The 20796-nt window shown below is 50.6% G+C and overlaps 1 protein-coding gene across 1 annotated transcript in view; it reads right to left on the reverse strand.

Annotated features, from left to right (window-relative positions):
- Nucleotides 1-20796, reverse strand: part of LOC119946956 (Fc receptor-like protein 5) — a 56457-nt gene that overhangs the window by 11814 nt on the left and 23847 nt on the right. Inside the window, exons 14-23 of the mRNA XM_038768437.1 lie at nucleotides 20243-20527; nucleotides 18763-18830; nucleotides 18562-18702; nucleotides 10701-10764; nucleotides 10330-10350; nucleotides 8416-8670; nucleotides 7553-7819; nucleotides 6765-7052; nucleotides 6241-6364; nucleotides 5754-5938 (exon numbers count right to left, since the gene is read on the reverse strand). Of these exons, the coding sequence (XP_038624365.1) occupies nucleotides 5754-5938; nucleotides 6241-6364; nucleotides 6765-7052; nucleotides 7553-7819; nucleotides 8416-8670; nucleotides 10330-10350; nucleotides 10701-10764; nucleotides 18562-18702; nucleotides 18763-18830; nucleotides 20243-20527 (1698 nt within the window). The remainder of the gene's footprint in view (nucleotides 1-5753; nucleotides 5939-6240; nucleotides 6365-6764; nucleotides 7053-7552; nucleotides 7820-8415; nucleotides 8671-10329; nucleotides 10351-10700; nucleotides 10765-18561; nucleotides 18703-18762; nucleotides 18831-20242; nucleotides 20528-20796) is intronic.

Consider the following 20796-nt stretch of genomic DNA (forward strand, 5'->3'; position numbering starts at 1 on the left):
GAAAAGGAGGAAAGGAAAGAGGGGAAAGGGAAGGGAAGAAGGAGAACAAGAAGTCAGGGGAAGGAAGGGAAGAGGAGACATAAGGAGTAGGGTGAAAATGAAGAAGGCGGATGGATCAACCTCTGGAGGGACCTCCCCATCTCACTCTCTTCTCCTCAAATTCCGAGGCTACTCGGAATCCAGAATCAATATGTTCCCACCACCCCTTCCCCAGCCTTTCCCCCCCACCCCATTACCCACTACTCCCTTTTTTTCCACACGAGATGCTGTCCCGGGCTCCTAGCGCCCCCCAAAGAATGGGGGGACGGGGCTGGAGCCATAAGAGGGACTCACCGATTGATTCTCCGCCTGGAACTGTAAGAGACCAGAAAACAGAGATGAGCGCTCAGGGAATAACGATGGTATTTGTTAAACACTGTTCTAAGCACTGGGGTAGAGCCAAGCTAATCAGGTTGGATACAGTCCTCGTCCCACACGGGGCTCCCAGTCTTCACCCCACATTGTACCCCTGCCCCCACCCCATAAACCCCCTCTCCCCCATATAATAATTATTGTATTTACTAAGCACTTACTATGTGCCAGGCACTGTACTAAGCGCTGGCATGGATTCAATCAAATTGGATTGGACACGTCCCATGTCCCACGTGGGGCTAACAGTCTCAATCCCCATTTTCCAGATGAGGTAATGGAGGCACAGAAAAGTGAAGTGACTTGCCCAAGGTCACACAGCAGGCAAGTGGCAGAGGCGGGATTGGAAGCCATGACCTTCGGATTTGTTTTACCCACTACACAATGCTGCTGCTTATACTCGAGTCCGTGGCCCTGCACTCATCACGAACCCTCCCAACAATCAATCAGTGGTATTTATTGAGCGCTTACTGTGTGCTGAGCGTTTGGACGAGCACATGACAACCGAGTTGGGTGACACTTTCCCTGTCCACAAGGAGCTGACATACAACATCCACCCACCAGCTCCAGGGTGATCCGGAATTAGCCTCCCTCCTGTGCATTCCTCCCAGCACCTCCTCCCTCCCTCCAATCATTCATTCATTCATTCATTCATTCATTCATTCATTCAAACGTATTTATTGAGCGCTTACTGTGTGCAGAGCACTGTACTAAGCGCTTGGGAAGTACAAATCGGCAACATGTAAATATGGTCCCTACCCAACAAGGGGCTTACAGTCTAGAAGGGGGAGACAGACAATAAAACAAAACAAGTAGACAAGGTGGCAATACCATCAAAATAAATAGATTTATAGCTATATACACATCATTAATTAAATAGAGTAATACTTATGCAGTAATATACACAAGTGCTGTGGGGAGGGGAAGGGGGTAGGGCAGAGGGAGGGATGGGGGCGATGGGGAGGGGAGGAGGAGGAGAGGAAAAGGGCGTGCTCAGTTTGGGAGATCTGGGAGATCTGAATCAGAATCCACAGAAACCCCCCAACCCCCAATCCGCTCACGACCCAGATTTACCTAGGACCAGCAAGACCACCCACAGCAGCATGAGGCCGGCTCCAGGAGGTCAGAGCGGGAGTTGACCTGGGGTTCGGTGGGGTGTCCCCCTCCCAGCAACCGGTGGGGAACAAGATCAGGCTGAAACAGTGTGGGGGGCGTCTTTCCACGGTGGGGCGACGCTCCCCCGGCTGCAGGGAATCTCTTCGATTGACGGAGGTCAGGGAGAAAAGAGGAAGTGGGTTTTACCGCCCCTGTGAGTTCAATCTGCACTTCCTCAGGGCCTCAAGGGGTGCATGGAGATGATGGAGGGAGGGCAGGGAGATGAGGGGAGGGCAGGGAGGTGAGAGGGGTGATCATCCCCCACCACTGTTCCCTCCTGAACCTTTTTTCTAATGGTATTTGTTAAACTTTTACCATGTCAGTCAGTCAATCGTATTTATTAAGCACTTACTGTGTTTAGATGATAATAACAATAATTTTGGTAGTTAAGTGCTTACAATGTGCCAGGCACTATACTAACCACTGGGGTGGATACAAACAAATCTGGTTGGATACAGTACCTGTCCCACGTGGGGATCACAGTCTCAATCCCCAGGGGGATTTTACAGAGGAGGTAACTGAGGCACAGAAAAGTGAAGTGACTTGCCCAAGATAGCACAGCAGAAAAGTGGCAGTGCTGAGATTAGGACTCATGCCAGGCCCGTGCTTCTACCACTATGCCATGCTGCTTCCGAGTACAGATCACTGTACTAAGTGCCTGGGAGAGTACTACAGTATAACAGATACATTCTCTGCTCACAACGAGCTCACAGTCTGGAGGGGGAGACGAACATTAAAAGAAATAAATCAATGACAGAGGTGGACCTAAGTGCCGTGGGTCTAGGAGGGGGGATGAATAAAGAGAGTAAGTCAGGGCGATGCAGAAGGGCAAGGGAGAAGAGGAAAGGAAGGTTTAGTTTGGGGGAAGGTCTCTTGGAGGAGATGCGCCTTCAATAAGGCTTTGAAGACATGGAAAGTGACTGCTGTAAGCAATTAAGTAAGAGCTTAGTAATTAAGCACTTAGTACAGTGCTTTGCACTCAGTTAAGTGCTCAATAAATACGATTGTATGAACGATTAAATGCCGTCAGATATGAGGGTGGGCGTTCCAGGCCAGAGACAGGAAGTTGCGGGGGGAGGGGGGATTGGAGGCGAGATAGACCACAGTGTCAAACACTGCTCTAAGCGCCGGGGTAGGTACATGATAATTAGGTCCGACGCAGTCCCTTTCTTGTACAGCGTTTGGTGGGGGAGGGAACGGTCGCAGTTTAAGTAGGAGGGAATTCTTTCATGAGGCCAGGAGAGGTGTCCCACACGGGGGGGCGGGGGGGGGGATGGCGTGTATATGTGTGTGTGTGTGTGTGTGTGTGTGTTTGTGTTGGGGTGTGTGTGTGAGTGTGTCCCATATGATTCCCTGGGCAGGAACGTGGAGAGTTCATTTGGCCTGTCCCCCAGCCTCCTAGATTGTAAGTTTTCTGTGGGCAGGGAATGTGCCTGTTATATTGTTATATTGGACTTTCCCAAATGCTTAGTACAGTGCTCTGCACGCAGCCAGCACTCAATAAATACGATTGACTGACTGACTCCCGACAGGTGGATGACCAACTCATCCTGGATGGGGAATTGTGTCACCTTAAAACATCTTCGTCCAGGAGGGGTACTCTTCAGAGCCTCTCCGTGGTGGGTGCCAGACTGGAAACTGTGGCAATGTCACCCCCTTTCTCTGGGGCTGGGGGTGGGCATGAGGCTTGAGGCTGTGGGAGCCAGTGTCTTGGGGAACTGGGGGCACTCTGGGACCCTCTCATCTTACTCCAGCTGGCCCACAAATGGGAATGGTGAGGGGGGGTGACAATGTGAATGGTGGGGGAAAAGTTGGTGGGATCGAGTTGAGATGGTAGGGTGGGAGAGGAGTGGGAGAGAGAAAAGACTGTAAACTCGTTGTGGGTAAGGGATATGTCTACCAACTCTGTCCTATTGTACTGCCCATGTGCTTAGTACAGTGCTCTGCACACAGTAAATGCTCAATAAATATGATTGATTGATTGAAGAGTAGCAGCGTGGTCTAGTGGGGTCATACACTGTGAGCCCCTTGTGGGCAGGGATTGTCTCTGTTGCTGAATTGCACCCAGTAAGCGCTCAATAAATACGATTGATTGAATGAATGAATGATGAGCACGGACCTGAGGGTCAGAGGACCAGGGTTCTAATCCCGGCTTCTCCACTAGTCTGTTGCGTGACAAGTCACTTCACTTCTCGGTGCCTCAATTACCTCATCTTCAAAATAGGGATTAAGATTGTGAGCCCCTTGTGGGACATGGACCTTGTCTCACCTGAATGACTTGTATCTACCCCAGCGCTTAGTTCAGCGCGTGGCACATAGTAAGCACTGAGCAAAAACCAGAAAATATAAAGGAGCACAGAAAACCATGGTGAGGATGAGTTGACAGGCAGGGCGTGGGCATTTAAGAAATATCAGAGTGGGGACCTAAATCAGCTGAATAGCGGAACAAGGCTGTGGGGTCCCCTCTCTCCTCTCTGGGGCAGCCTGTTGACTGCTAGTTCTTCCCTACTGGGCCGCAACGGGGAACTGAGAGCAGAATTCAAATTACCCCCGAGGAGCATTTCCTGAAACAGGAGGCAACACAGAGCCAAGGGTGGTGAGGAGAGAAAAGGGATTCTGGCATCTCCCACCACGACCAGAACAGAGTTTGGATACTGTGGGGTCGGGTCTGGGCTCGGGCCGGTTCTGGGGAAGGGCCTGTCTCCAGTTTGACCTTCACTCTTTGGTGTGAATCTGACCTGTCTTCTCGGCCGCCGAGGCGGGGGTAGGTGGAGGGGAAGAGTGGCATGCACCAGGTGCTTTTTCTCATGCGTAGGCGCCCTCACTGGCCTGTGGAAACGGGTTCCTCTCCTGCACTTATATAGGTTCACCCTCATGCTTGCTTGCAGCTCAGCTCATTGTGGGCAGGGAATGCGTTCATTTATTGCTGTACTGGAGTCTCCCTAAGCGCTTAGTATAGTGCTGTGCACACAGTAAGTGCTCCATAAGTACGACTGACTCAGCTGCTGCCCTTACTGAAGGGGGAGAGGAAAGGGACCTTTCTCATACCCTTCCCCTGGTCTGGAACTCCCTCCCCCCCATGTTAGGATGACTATGATGGTATTTGTTGAGCGCTTACTATGTATCAAGCACTGTTCTAAGCACTGAGGTAGATACAAGCTAATCAGGTTGGACACAGTCTACCAACTCTGTTATATTGTACTCTCCCAAGTGCTTAGTATAGTGCTCTGCACATGGTAAGTGCTTAATAAATATGATTGATTGAAGAGAAGCAGCATGGCCTAGTGGATAGAGCCCGGGCCTGGGAGTCAGAAGGACATGGGTTCTAATCCTGGCTCCACCGCTTGCCTGCTGTGTGACCTTGGGCAAGTCATTTCACTTCTCTGTGCTTCACTTTCCTCATCTGTAAAATGGGGATTAAGACTGTGAACCTGTTGTGCTGTTGGTGCTGTGTCCAACCCAATTTGCTTGTTTCCCCATGTCCCGTAGTAAACCTTTAAGAAATATCACAGTCATTATTATTACACAGTCCCTATACCACATGGGGCTCACAATCTTAATCCCCATTTTACAGATGAGGGAACTAAGTCCCAGAGAAGTGAAGTGACTAACCCGAGGTCACCCAGCAGCCGAGTGACAGAGCAGAGAATAGAACCCAGGTCCTTCTGATTCCCAGGCCCGGGCTCTAACCACTAGGCCTTGAGGGAGTGCTTTAGGTTTTCCAGGGAATCTCTTTTAATATCTGCCTCCTCCTCTAGACGGTAAACTCCTTGTGGGCAGGGATCGTGTCGACCATTCGCCCAGCTCTTAGTACAGTGCCTGGCATGTAGTAAGCGCTTAACAAATATGCTCATTATTATTCATTCATTCAAGCGTATTTATTGAGTGCTTACTGTGTGCAGAGCACTGCACTAAGCGCTTGGGAGAGGACAATAGAACAATGAACAGACACAATCTCCACAACGGGCATAAGGTTTAGAGTTTACAGTTTATTGATTGACAGGTCCAGGGAGGTCCTGACAGGATGCCAGGGTAGAGACACTGCGAGAACTGAAGAACCTCCGGTCTAGGTCGTCATGTCTCCCGGAGTCTCCTGGGACCCAGCCGCAATCCGTCCAAGAGCTGCCCCAGTGCTCCCCTGAGAAGCTGCATTTCCTGAAGCAGGAGAGTCACCTTCCCTTCCAAGTCACCGGCTGAATCTCCCAGGAGCGGAGCAGAATGACGTGAGCCCAGGGGGTCCTCTTTGGGGGTGCTGAGTTCCAAGAGGAGTCCCTGGGCAGAGGTGCTGTTTCCAGCCGGAGGGGAAGACGACATCCAGGTGGAGAGGGGCCTGGAGGTGGTGAGGGGTGGGGAAGTCCCCGGGCTAGATGTCATGCTGGGAGGAGACACGGTTGGGGTGCTGGAGGAAGGAGCTACAGGAAATAATAATAATAATTTTATTTATTTGTGTTTATGCCTGTCTCCCTCTCTAGACTGCAAGCTCCTTGTGGGCAAAGAATATGTCTGTTATTCATATTCATTCAGTCTTATTTATTAAGTACTTACTGTGTGCAGAGCACTGTACTAAGCACTTGTTATGTAATATTGTACTTTCTCAAGTGCTTTATAAAAACTTAATAATAATAATAAGTTAACATTATGCACATAGTAAGTGTTCAATTAAAACGATTGACTGACCAACTGACTGACTGAAAGGCACAGGAAGACATGGCCTGGTGGTGGAACAGGGTCAACTGGTCCTTCCCAAGTGGCCAGTGAGTTTTGGGGCCTCCAACTACTCCCTGTTCCCTGCAGGCCTCGGCTGGGTGAGTGTGTATGGCAGGGAGAGTGGGGCTCATAGACACTCTGGGGGAGGCAGGGAGAGGGAGGAACCCTTTGGGAAGAAAGGAGGAAAGATGGTGGGAAGAGATCTGTGGCCTAATGAAAAAACCATAGTGCCGGAATTCAAGCCACCAGGGTTCTAGTTGTGAAGCAGTGTGGCCTCGTGGAAAGAGAATGGGCTTGGGCAGCAGAGGACCTGGGTTCTACTTGTATTAGAAGTGTATTAAGCTCACTGTGGGCAGGGAATGTGTCTGTTTATCATTCTATTGTCCTTTCCCAAAGGCTTAGTACAGTGCTATGCACACAGTAAACACTCTATAAATACAATTGAATGAATATATTTGGATTAGTTTTAGGTGGGGGGGATATGGTGTCCTCACCATGGCCACCCAGCTGGAATCGGGGGCTACGTTTCTGGACCCCACGGCTCTCGGTTGCCGCCTCGCACCAGTAGGAGTCCAGGTTGTCCACCTTGGCTGTGGGCGCGAGGGTGTGGATGGGAGCTCGGTCCCAGCCCCTCACCACCTGGCTGTGCTTGTGGAAGGAGAACTGCAGCCTCGTGCCCCGCTTCTGTGGGTGCAGTCGTGTCATGCAGGTCAGCGTCACCCCCTTCCCTGGCAGGGGGGCCTCCGGGACCACTGCTCTCAGGATGGGTGGCGGAAACAGCTCTGTGGAGAGACCCCCATGGAGGGGGAGGGAGGTGGGGGTCATTCATTTATTCATTCATTTGCAGGCTGTGGAGCCAGGGGGTTGGGGTGGTGGGTGGAGAGGGGTGACAGCCCCCTCCCTGCGTCTCTTTGGGTCTCCCCTCTTTGTGGGCAGGGAATATGTCTGTTATATTGTTCTACTGGACTCTCCCAAGCGCTTAGACTGGGAGTCCCATATGGGACGGGGACTGTGTTGGTTGGACACAGTCCCCTGTCCCAGATGGGGCTCACAGTCTTTATCCCCATTTTACAATCCTCTGAGGCACAGAGATGTGAAATGCCTCACCCAGTGTCACTCAACATTTGAATCTAGGTCCTTTTGACTCCCAAGCCTGTGCCCTATCCATTAGGCCATACTGCTTCTCTATGGATGTGTGACTTCTGGGCCACTTCTCCCTCCTCTTCCCCTCTTCCTCCCTCCCCATCCCAACTCAACCCCAAAATATTCGGGGTGGCTTTACCTTGGATGGAGACGGGCACCTCGGCTGAGAACAAGGGGGCACTTTCGACGGGCATACGCATGGTCCCCGAACACTGGTAATGACCGCTGTGGTTGGTCTGGGCCCGGGCCACTGTGAAGTCGATGCTAGAGGATGAGGATTGGAGGGGCTGGCCGTTGCGGTAGTAGTTTAACCGGGACACCTCCTTATCGTACCAGCCCCGGCAGCGCAGCACCAGGGCTTTGCCCTCAAACACGGCCCCGTAGGGCACCTGAAGAATCAACCAGTCTTGGGGGTAGAGGGGGAGACAGTAGTCAAGACATTCCCCCAACACCAACCCCACCCTTCTGTTGGTCCTGAAATTCTTCCCCCTCAAATTCCCCCTGTCCTGCCCAAGTGGGACCTGATGATCTTGGAATGTAGTTAGTGCTGCATAGTGGATAGAGCACAGGCTTGGAAGTCAGAAGATCATGAGTTCTAATCCCAGCTCTGCCCCTTGTCTGCTGTGTGACCTTGGGTAAGTCACTTCACTTCTCTGGGCCTCAGTTCCCTCATCTGTAAAACGGGGATAAAGACTGTGAGCCCCACATCGGACAACTTGATTATATTGTATCTACCCCAGCGGTTTGAACAGTGCTTGGCACATAGTAAGCATTTAACAAATACCATCATTATTATTATTATTATTTTCCAGATGAGGTAACCAAGGCCCAGAGAAGTGAAGTGACTTGCCCAAGGTCACACAGCAGACAAGGGGCACAGCCAGGATTAGAACCCATGGCCTTCTCATTCCCAGGCCCAGGCTCCTCCATCCACTGCGCCATGTGGCCCATCTCACCCCAAGTGCCCATTTGTGTGCCCCGTTCCCGGCCGACGATGCTCACCGCTGGACACGGAGAGGCGGATGGGATCACTGACGGGGGTGCCACGAGTCTGACAACGGTACACCCCGGCCACCTGCACCTCCAGACTCCGCCCACGCGAGGATAGCAGAAGGTGACCCCAGTACCACAGGATGCTGCTGTGTTTCATCTCCAGGATCAGGGGGTGGTACCCTGCACACTTCAGGACTACCCGCTCCCCCTTGAAGATCGTGGTCCAGGGCGGCTGCAGGGACACCACCGGTTTGGCTAGAGTGGCTGCAAGGGGATGGTGATGACAATAATGGGTGTGGGATTTTTTAAGCGCTTGCTATGTTTCAGGTAATGTACTAAGCGCTGGGTGGATACAAGAAAAACACGTTGGGCACTGTCCCTGTCTCATGTGGGGCTCACAGTCTCAATCGCCATTTTCCAGATGAGGTCACTGAGGCCCAGAGAAGTGAAATGACTCACCCAAGGCCACACAGCAGACAAGTGGTAGGGTTGGAATTAGAACCCATGACCTTCTGACTCCCAGGCCAGTGCTCTCTCCACTATGCCATGCTGCTTCCCACAAGATACAGCATGCCAAAACCCAGGATCGAACCAGGGACCTTTAGATCTTCAGTTTAATGACCGATCCAGCAATCAGTCTATCAGTCAATCATACTTATAATAATAATTGCATTCATTAAGTGCTTACTATGTGCAAAGCACTGTTCTAAGCGCTGGGAAGGTTACAAGGTGATCAGGTTGTCCCATGGGGTGCGGGGGGGGGAGCTCACAGTTTTAATCCCCATTTTCCAGATGAGGTAACTGAGGCACAGAGAAGTTAAGTGACTTGCCCAAAGTCACACAGCTGACAATTGGAGGAGCAGGGATTTGAACCCATGACCTCTCACTCCTGAGCCCGGGTTCTTTCCACTGAGCCACGCTGCTTCTTAACGAGCATTACTATGTACAGAGCACTGTACTAAGTGCTTGGGAGAGCAGCATGGCTCAATGGAACGAGCACAGGGCTTGGGAGTCAGAGGTCATGGGTTCTAATCCCGGCTCCGCCACTTGTCAGCTATGTGACTTTGGGCAATTCACTTCACTTCTCTGGGCCTCAGTTCTCTCATCTGTAAAATGGAGATGGAGACTGTGAGCCCCACATGGGACAACCTGATTACCCTGTATCCCCCCAAGTGCTTAGAACAGTGCTTGGCACATAATAAGTGCTTAAAAAATACCATCATCATCATTATTATTATTATTACAATACAACAGAGTTGGGAAATGAGTTCCCTGCCCCACAACAAATTTCCAGTCTAGAGGGGAAGACAGACATTAGAAGTAACAGATAAATGATGGATATGGACAAGAGTGCTATGGGGCAGAGGGAGAAGGGAATGAAGGGTGAAAATCCAAGTGCAAGCAAGGGTGATGCAGAAAGGAGTGGGAGAAGAGGAAATGAGGGTTTAGTCAGGGAAGATCTCTTGGAGGAGATGTGTCTTTGAAAAGTTTTCGAAGGTGGGGATAGGGATCAACTGTTGGATAGCTTGGGGGTGGGGGTCCCTGTAACTATTATGACCAATGGGGGAAGGGCACAGAGGGTCAAAGACAGTGTGGGGGAAGAGAGGGGGACCTTGGAGTAGAAGCAGCTTGGCCTAGTGGGTAGAGCATGGTCCTGGGGGAGCCAGGTCCTGAGAGTCAGAAGGACCCAGGTTTTAATCCAGCCTCTGCCTCTTGTCTGAAATGTGTCCTTGAGCAAGTCACTCAACTTCTCTGTGCCTCAGTTACCTCATCTGTAAAATGGGGAGTGAAACTGGGAGCCCCATGTGGGCCAGGGAGTGTGTCCAACTCGATTTGTTTGTATCCACCCCAGCGCTTAGTACAGTGGCTGGCACATAGTAAGTACTTAGCAAATACTGTAAAAAAAAAATGAAAGGGACTCACCGGCTTCTCCGCCTATCGGACCTGTAAGAGATCAGGGAGTAGAGATAAGGCAACTTCCTTATGGGGGGGATGGTGGGGTGGTCAGCCTCAGGGCAGAAGCCAAACAGATGTGAGGGTCCCTTTTCGGATTATGAATCTCCTAGAAAGCTCTCCTCTCCCTCCACCATGCGACCCAGGAGAGAACCGGTCTCAAGGATCCTCCCGTCTGCAGGCTGAGCCCAGATCACCCGGGCTCCACCACCACACTCGCCTTCCAGTTTCCCCACCCAGACCCCATTTCTCTTCCCTCCCTCCAACCCACATTGCTCCCTCCCGGCTATCCCGACTCTGGGTCTGGCAGGGAGTGAGGCCGTGATGTTGTCCAGACTCACCTAGGAGCAGTAAGGCGGTCAGCACCCACATGGTGACTCCAATCCCAGCTTCCCAGAGTCCACCCTGGAGTTTGGGAAAGTTATTTAATTGGAGGGGAAAATTGGAGGTAGGAATTGGGGGGGGGGCATTCTTCTTGTCCCCAGCCTGTTGAGGAAAGGAGAACCAGGCTGGAGGGAGACGTGGATGGGGGAGAAAGAGCTGCTAGCCAATCCTCCAATCTCTGAAGAATGCCCTTCCTTCTCCACAGCCAAACAGGGGACGGGATCTCACCTGAGGCCGGGACACGGTCCTATTTTCTTTAGGGCTACTGCAGGGCCTCTGCTTCCTGAACTCACTTACGGAAGAGTTCCAGTTCTCTTGTAAATGTTTAATGGAATTTCCATCCCTGTAGCATATCGCCCTGGATGCTGTAGCCTGTTCTGTCTGTCCAGTTGCTCTGCTAGCCAGGGAAGCCCTTTTTTTTCATTTTGTTTTATTTTTTTATGGTATACGTTAAGTGCTTACTATGTGCCAGGCACTGTTGTAAGCGCTGGGGTAGATACAAAGTATTCTGGTTGGACACTGCTCATGTCCCACATGCTCATAGTCTTAATCCCCATTTTACAGATGAGGGAACTGAAGCACAGAGAAGTTAAGTATTAATAATGCTAGTAATGATAGTATTTGATAAGTGTTTTCTATGTGCCAGGCACTGTACTAAGGCCTGGGGTGGATACAAGCAAATTGGGTTGGACCCAGCCCCTGCCCAATGTGGGGCTCACAGTCTCAATCCTCATTTTACAGATGAGGAACCTGAGGCCCAGAGAAGTAAAGTGACTTGCCCAAGGTCAGACAGCAGGCAAGTGGCAGAGCTGGGATTAGAACCCATGACCTTCTGACTCCCAGGCCGGGGCTATTTCCCTCTTTGGGAAAGGGATATGCTTCTGTGTGAAAAAGCAGTGTGGCCTAGCTGATAGCATACAGCCCTGGGAGTCAGAAGGACCTTGGTTCTAATCCCTGCTGTGTCAATTGTCTGCTGTGTGACCTTGGGCAGGTCATTTCACTTCCTCTGTACTTCAGTTAACCTCATCTGTAAAATGGTCACTAAGACTGTGAGTCCCATGAAGAACAGGGACTGTGCCCAAACTGATTAGACTGTATCTACTCCAGTCCTTAGCACATAGTAAACACTAAACCATTAAAAAAAAAGAAAAAAAAAGAAAAGAGGGTTTTTCTGTCTTGGGGAGCAGCTGGAGGGTACAGAACAGGCTATAGCATCCAAGGCGATATGCTAACGGGATGGAAACTCCATTAAACATTTATGGGAGAACTGGATCTCTCCCATAAGCGAGCACAGGAAGCAGAAGCCCTGCAGTACTTCTGAAGAAAATCAGGCCATATCCGGGTCTTAGGTAAGATCTTGCCCCCTATAAGGCTGTGGAGAAGGAAGAGCAATCTTCAGAGATTGGAGGATGGGCTAGCTACTCTCTCTCCCCCATCCACCTCTCCCTCCAGCTTAGCTCTACTTCCCTCGACAGGCCTGGGACAAGAGGAGTCCCTCACGCCCACCCCCAAATTTCCCCTCCAATTAAATAGTTTTCCTAAACTCCAGGGTGGACATTGGGAAGCTGGGATTGGAGTCACCATGCGGGTGCTGACCACTTTACTGCTCCTGGGTGAGTGTGGACAACATCGCAGCCCTCCTCCCAGCTGGACCCAGAGTTGGGATAGCAGGGAGGGAGTGATGTGGAAAGGAGGGAGGGGAGAGTAATGGGGTCTGCGTGGGGAAGCCAGAAGGGAGTGTGGTAGTAGAGCCGGGGTGAACTGGGTTCAGCCCGGAGAGACGGTGGGGGGGCTCTGGGCTCATGCTCTCTCCTTGGTCCCATGGGGGAGAGGAGAGGAGAGTTTTTTAAGGATATTCAAAACCGGTCAGGACCTTCACAACATCCGTTTTGCTTCTTCTCTGCGGCTGACCTCTCCCACCACAAGAAAGTTACCTTATCTCCACTCCCTGACTTCTTTCAAGTCCCGTGGGGTGACTAGCCAGTGAGCCCCTTTTTCTTTTTCTTTATGGCATTTGTTAAAGTGCTTTTTGTATGCCAACCACTGTACTAAGAGCTGGGGTAGATACAAACTCATCAGGTTGGACAAAGCCCTATCCATTAGGCTGTGCTTCTTCTCAAGTGATTAAGAAATACCGGTAAAGAAAGGGGGATGGAGAGAGTGGGAGGCATCTGGAGGCCGAGGCTGGTTTCCTTTTGGTCTGCTATTTAGATGAAGTGGTCATCTACCCCGTGTGTGGGGGGAGAGCTTTGAGGCGGGGAGGAGAGAAAGGGGAAGATCAGGGGAAGACCCAGGAGTACCCAGAAGCTTTCAGCTGCAGATGGTTCCTTTCTCTATCTCTGGGCTGGAGGAGGGTGGGTGGAATAGTGGGGTGGTGAGAAGGAGGGAAAGCCATGGGGCATGAGGTCCCCAGGTGGAAAATTCAAAGTAGCAAATGGCTTCAGGCCACGGCTCCTCTGCAGCCTAGCGGATTTTCCTCTGACACAGGGTAAGACTGGAGCAGATACCAACCTCATATCCCTCCCCTCCCACGAGGCTGTCCTCATCCAGATCGGGGGTGGGGGGGCAGGGTGTGGCAGGCTGGGGACCCCTCCCCTCCTCTCTGCTATGCCCCCATAGTGAGTAGCTGTCACTTTAGCCCTCCCTTCCCTCCCACCCAGCCCCAACAGAGTTAACCACAGATAAGGTCTGGATTAAAGTTCACAGTGCTCTGCACACAGTAAGTGCTCAATAAATACGATTGAATGGATTCATTCAATCGTACTTGTTGAGCAGTTACCCTGTGCCGAGTGCTGTACTAAATGCTTGGGAGAGGACGATATAACAATAAACAGACCATTCCCTGCCCACAGTGAGGTTGAGGGGGGAGACAAACATTAATATAAATAAATAAATGACAGCTATGTACATAAGTGCTGTGGGGCTGGGAGAGGGGAAGAACAAAGGGAGCAAATGGGGGCGATGCAAAATGGAGTGGGAGATGAGGAAAGGAGGAGAAGCCAGGGGCTGGGTTGATTTGTTATTCTGTACTCTCCCAAGTGCTCAGTACAGTGCTCTGCATAGTGTAAGAGCTCAGTAAATACCAATGACTGATTGATTTTTTGATTGGAGACATTATCTTTTTTACTGTCTTCCCCACCAACCCACCCAATTTACTCAGTCAACCTAAGCCCCATGGCTTAGTAACTATAATAATAATAATAATATGTACCATGCACTGGACTTAACACTGGGGTAAACCACAAGTTAATCAGGACAGACTATTCCACATAGAACTCACAAAGTAGGAAGGAGAACAGGTTTTAAATCCCCATTTTACAGATGAGGAAACCAAGGACCAGAGAAGTTAAACGACTTGTCCAAGGTCTCACAGCAGACAAGTGGCAGAGTGGGATTAGAACCCAGATCCTCTGACTTGCAGGCCCCACAGCTTCTCAGCTACCCCAGAGCCCCTCTGTTGGTGAGAAGCATCAGCTGCAGTCACAGCTGTTCTCCAACCCACAGGACTTTGGCTGAGGGGGCGTGGGCAGGGGCAAGACACATCCTGGAAGGGAAATAGAGGGGTCAGGGAGGGTGGGGGGCACAGTCATCCTGGTCTCCATGGGAGAGGGGCACTTTATCCTCTTAGCCTGTTACTCTCTCCCCCTCAATAATGATTGAGTGGCTACCAATCAATCTGCACATCAGGCAGAAACTCCTCACCCTGGGCTTCAAGGCTCTCCGTCACCTCGCCCCCTCCTACCTCACCTCCCTTCTCTCCTTCTACAGCCCACCCCACACCCTCCGCTCCTCTGCCACTAATCTCCTCACCGTACCTCATTCTCGCCTGTTCCGCCATCGACCCCCGACCCACGTCATCCCCCGGGTCTGGAATGCCCTCCCTCTGCCCATCCGCCAAGCTAGCTCTCTTCCTCCCTTCAAGGCCCTACTGAGAGCTCACCTCCTCCAGGAGGCCTTCCCAGACTGAGCCCCTTCTTTCCTCTCCCCCTCGTCCCCCTCTCCATCCCCCCATCTTACCTCCTTCCCTTCCCCACAGCACCTGTATATATGTATATATGTTTGTACATATTTGTTACTCTATTTATTTATTTATTTTACTTGTGCATATCTATTCCATTTATTTTATTTTGTTAGTATGTTTGGTTTTGTTCTCTGTCTCCCCCTTTTAGATTGTGAGCCCACTATTGGGTAGGGACTGTCTCTATATGTTGCCAATTTGTACTTCCCAAGCGCTTAGTACAGTGCTCTGCACACAGTAAGCGCTCAATAAATACGATTGATGATATGTCAGACAACCCCTCCCCGCCCTTTCAAAACACTATTAATATCAAATCCCTTCCACGAGGCCTTCCCTGATGAAGCCCTATTTTCCCAGGGCTCCCTCTCCCTTCTGTGTCACCCATCCACTCGGATCTGTGACTTTTGGGCATTTGAAATTCACCCCATTCTCAACCCCACAGCGCATATGTACATATCAGTAAATTACATATTACAATTATTTTTTTATATGAATGTCTGTCTCCCCCTCTAGGCTATAAGCTCACAGTGGGTAGGGAACATGTCTACCAACTCTACTGCATTACAATCTCTTCCAAGCACTTAGTACAGCACTTTGCACACAGTAAGCGCTCAATAAATACCATTGGCCATGATGATAATTCAATCATTAATGATAATTCATAATTTATTCTGATGACTTGACACCCGTCCACATGTTTTGTTTTGTTGTCTGTCTCCCCCTTCTAGACTGTGAGCCTGTTGTTGGGTAGGGACCGTCTCTATATGTTGCCAACTTGTACTTCCCAAGCGCTTAGCACAGTGCTCTGCACACAGTAAATGCTCAATAAATACGATTGAATGAACGAATGAATGAATTCAAGGTATGCGCTGTCCTGGCCCCGAGCCTCTATTAATCAATTCATTAATCTATCAAGCAATCAATCAGTGGAATTTGTTGAGCACTTACTGCATCCAGAGCACTGTATTGAGCACTTGGGTGAGCACAATGCAGTACGTGGATCCTCTATTTTCTGAAACAACAGACTTGGCGGGGAGGGGGAGTGTCACCTGTTGCCCGGGGATGTGTTCAGGTATCAGCTTGGCGAGAGAAAGAAGCCGGAGTCCTTCATATTTGGGAAGGACATAATTATTTAATTATTTAGGATGCTGCAAACTGAACTTCCTTTTTGGGAGAAATATGATTATTTAATTATTTGGACCCTGCAAATTGAACTTCCCCTTTTGGGAGGAACATGATCTTTTAATTATATTGGGGCTTCCCTATTGGGAGAAATATACTTATGCTTGCTCCTGCCCTTGACTGCTTCCCATTCGGGAGGAATCCACCTATAATAATTGTGGTATTTGTTAAGCACTTAAAATGTGCCAAGCACTGTTCAAAGTGCTGGGGTAGATACAAGATAATCAAGTTGTCCCACGTGGGGCTCACAGTCTTCATCCCCATTTTACAGATGAGGGAACTGAGGCCCAGAGAAGTGAAGTGACTTGCCCAAGGCCACACAGCAGACAAGTGGCAAGCCGGGATTAGAATCCATGACCTTCTGACTTCTGATTTAGGCATTGCTTGCCAGTGGTGACTCAATGGAAAGAGCATGGGCTTTGGAGTCAGAGGTTCAAATCCCGACTCCACCAACTGTCAGCTGTGTGACTTTGGGCAAGCCACTTAACTTCTCTGTGCCTCAGTTACCTCATCTGTAGAATGGGGATTAAAACTGTGAGCCCCCCATGGGACAACCTGATCACCTTGTAACCTCCCCCGCACTTAGAACAGTGCTTTGCACATAGTAAGCGCTTAACAAATACCATCATTATTATTATTATTATCTAGCTCCCACCCACAATCACTTCCCACTTGGGAAGATTTCACCTATGTGTTACTTGCACGTGGTGAAGCACCTAGCTTCTGCCCACGAGCACTCAGTGAGATACTCACTCGTCCCGTGGTCCCTCTCTTAGTGCAGACAGAGCGGGCATCCCACATTCCGGGCAGGGGCGATGTGTGAGCGGCTGTGGCAAGTCCTGGTCTGCTGCCCCAAAAGTCAGAGGCCTCAAGTATTTAGCACCCACGCTCCCAGGCCATACCCAGCTTCCACCCTCCACTTGTTCAACCTCCGCCACCCCGCTCCATATTTTATTTGATTGATACAGGGGCGAGGGACACCTTCCATATTCCTGGCCTGGGGATGTCTATCTAGCAGTTTTGGTTCCCTCCTGAGCTTCCAAGCCCCAGTACTTAAAACAGTGCTTGGCACATAGTAAGTGCTTAACAAATACCATGATTGTTATTCCACTTTTCTAGCTCAGGAATTTTCATGGAAACAGCATGGTGTAGTGGATAGAGTATGGGCCTGGGAGTCAGAAGATCATGGGTTCCAATTCCGGCTCCACCATTGTCTGCTGTGTGACCTTGGACAAGTCATTTCACTTTTCTGGGCTTCAGTTACCTCACCTGGAAAATGGGGCTTCAGACTGTGAGCTCCACATGGGACAGGTTTTATCCCAGCTCTGCCAATTGTCAGCTGTGTGACTTTGGGCAAGTCACTTAACTTCTCTGTGCCTCTGTTACCTCATCTGTAAAATGAGGATTAAGATTGTGAGCCCCTGTTGGACAACCTGATCACCTTGTAACCTTCCCAGTGCTTAGAACGGTGCTTTGCACATAGTAAGCGCTTAATAAATGCCATCATTATTATTATTATTGTCCAACTCAGTTTGCTCGTATCTGCCCCAGTGCCTGGCACGTAGCAAGCGCTTAACAAATACCATTATTATTATTATTCCGACCTTGAGATGGCAGGTGCCTGGGTTCACCTTGGCACAGAGAGAGAGAGAGAGAGAGAGAGAGAGAGAGAGAGAGAGAGAGAGAGAGAGAGAGAGAGAGAGAGAGAGAGAGAGAGAGAGAGAGAGAGAAAGAGAGAGCGAGAGAGAGACAGAGAGACAGAGAGAGAGAGAGAGGAGTTTCTTCCTTTTGCTTCCTTCCACTCCTCAAATTTCCAAGCTGGAGGAGACTGCCTGAGGATTCCATCTGATTGGATTCAAGAGGAGCAGGGCAGTGGGCTGGCCTGTGGTGGTGGGGTGAGGTGAGGAAGAACTGGTCCCTCTTTCATAATAATTATGGTACTTGTTATCTCCTTAATATGTGCCAAGCACTGTTCTAAGCACTGGGTAGATTCAAGTTAGATTGGACTCAGTCCCTGTCCCCACATAGGACTTACACTCTTAACCCTCATTTTACAGATGAGGTCACTGAGTCCCAGAGAAGTGAAGTGACTTACCCAAGGTCACATAGCAGACATGTGGCAGAGCCAGGATTAGCACCCATGCCCCTCTGATTCCCAGACCTGTGCTTTATCCACTAAGCCACACTGCTTTTCCCACCTTGGATCCTTTGGGAAGACCCACACTCTGGAAACATCCCCAGAGAGACCCAGAAACCATGGGATCAATCATTCAATGGTATTTATTGAGCACTTTCTATGTGCAGAACACTGTACTAAGCGCTTGGGAGAGTACAATACAATAGAGTTGGTTCCCTGCTCCCTACGAGCTTACTGTCTAGAGATTGGAGGGGAAATTGCTTCATGATGCTTTGCAGGGGAAAACACAAGAAAAGTTGTTTCCAAACTGGGAATGAGACAGGAGATGTCAGAGGGTCAGGGAGTCTAGGAAGGACTGGAGGGAGGGGGCAGGGTTGGCTGGTTGAGGAGAGGCACAGAAAGTGCTAAGGCTGGAGGAGAAAGGAGCACAAGGCTAAGAAGAACCAAAGCCATTTGCTTTTCTTCAATCCCCCGAGGGGACGCTGATCTTGGGGTCCAGGCAATTGTGCTGGGCCCTTGCTTCCAGGTTCAACTGACTCAGAAGGGCTCTGGCTGCCTGAATTTCCTGGAGCAGGAGGCTCAGCTGGGGATCCAGGGTGGGTGGGGAGGGGGCCGGCCCACACTGGGGAGGTGGGCAGCACGTGGCACAGGGTCTGGAGAGTGGGGGCTCCCTGGAAGTTACTTCTGGAGGAGCTGAGGGATCCGGTGAGAGAGGAGGAGGGGTTGTGGGTGAGTCTCTGGAGGAGGAACCTGAGAAGAAGAGAGACACAGAGAACACACTGTGAAAAGGGCTACAAACCCCCAGAACCGGATCAATAACGATAACCCTGGGCCTACAGGTTGGGGTGAAAGGGTGGGGTGGTGGGGGGGAAGGGGAGGTTGAGGAAGGCAAGAAACTCCAGATTCAGTCCATGCCCTTCCAGGCAGCTGGGACCTCAAAAGTTCTCATGAGGAGAAGAGAAGAAAAGGTAGGGTGGTCTAGTGGATGAAGCCCGGGCCTGGAAATCAGAAGGACCTGGCTCCTAATCCCGGCTCCGCCACTTGTCTGCTTTGTGAGCTCGGGTAAGGCACTTCACTTCTCTGGGCTTCAGTTACCTCATCTGTAAAATGAGTATTGAGACTGTGAGCCCAATGTGGGACAGGGACTGTGTCCAACCCAATTTGTTTGTCTCCAGCCCAGCACTTAGTACAGCGTCTGGCACCCAGTAAGCACTTAACAAATACCGCAATTATTATAATTATTAGGTAGTGACTCCTCATTTTCATTCGAGGTCTACACGTCTCCTGGCTGCCAATCTTATATCTACTCCAGTGCTCAGTACAGTCCCTGCAACAGAGTAAGTTTTTAACAAATAATAATTATGGTATTTGTTAAGCACTTACTATGTGCCAAGCAGAAATACCGTTTAACAAAAATTAAAAAAAGTGAGAGACATTGTCTGAAACCTGACAGCACCTGAGGTTGGAAATATAGGATTAGGATAACCCTAGGAAGGGGGTCCTGTGGGAGAGAAGAAGTGGGGGACCAAAGAGTTGGGGGGGCCCTGCAGGATGGTAATAATAATTTTGGCACTGGGTAAGCACTTACTATGTGCCAGGCACTGTACTAAGCACCAGGGGGATCCAAGCAAATCAGGTTGGACAGTCCCTGTCCCACAGAGGACTCACAGTCTCAATCCCCATTTGACAGATGAGGTAACTGAGGCTCAGAGAAGTGAAGTGACTTCCCCAAAGTCACACAGCAGACAAGCAGTGGAGTCGGGATTGGAACCCATGACCTTCTGACTCCCAGGCCTGGGCTCTATCCACTTTGCCATGCTGCTTCTCTAGGCTTAACCCTGAGTTGGTTTCAGAAGGTTTTAGATCTCCAGCCAAGTCCCCTTACATTCTTTTCTAGGGAGGGCAGGCACCCAGGAGGAAAGGAGAGCTCTAGGGCTCCACCCCTCTAACTGTTCCGACAGGCCTCAGAGCTGGGATTGGGGGCCATTTTCAGAAGCTGGTGACCTCCTCAGCCCCTCTGCTCACCCCTTGGCCAGCCTGGTAACTGTCTCCACAGTCAGCTGTGACAGTCTGTCACCCCATCCCCTCTCCACTTGTCTCCCATTCTTCCTGGGGAAGTGCCCCCCACCTCCACCTTCACCATGAACCCCCTCTGGACTCACGCTGCACCCGGATCTGCAGCTTGGGGCTCCTTTTCCACACTCTCCCAGTGTCCATGGCCACCTCGCACTGGTAGGAGCCAGAGTCCCCGCTCTGGGCCCCCGGGATCCTGTGTTCCGGGGAGCTGTCCCATCCCCTCACCGTCCGGTTGTCTCTGTAGAAGGAGAAGCGGAGCCGGGGGTCCGGCCTGCGGGGGTCTGGATGCGTGTCACAGGTCAGGGTCAGAGGGCTCCCCTCTCTGGGCTCGGTGGAAGGGGCGGCTCTCAGCATGGGCGGTGGGAACAGCTCTGGAGAGGGGCAGACCGGAGGTTAAGGGGTGCAGAGCGCCAAGTCTAGGAGCAGTCGGTCAATCATATTTATTGAGTTCTTACTGTGTGCAGAGCACTGTACTAATCACATGGAAGAGAATGGCATAATATAAGAGATACATTCCCTGCCCACGATGAGTTCACTGTCTAGAAGGGGAGAGAGACATTAATAGAAATCAATAAATGACAAATGTGAACATAAGTGCTGTGGGGCTGGGATGGGGGTGAATAAAGGGAGCAAGTCAGGA

Source organism: Tachyglossus aculeatus, chromosome Y4 (genome assembly GCF_015852505.1).
Source record: "Tachyglossus aculeatus isolate mTacAcu1 chromosome Y4, mTacAcu1.pri, whole genome shotgun sequence".
NCBI classification, from domain to species: Eukaryota; Metazoa; Chordata; class Mammalia; order Monotremata; family Tachyglossidae; genus Tachyglossus; species Tachyglossus aculeatus.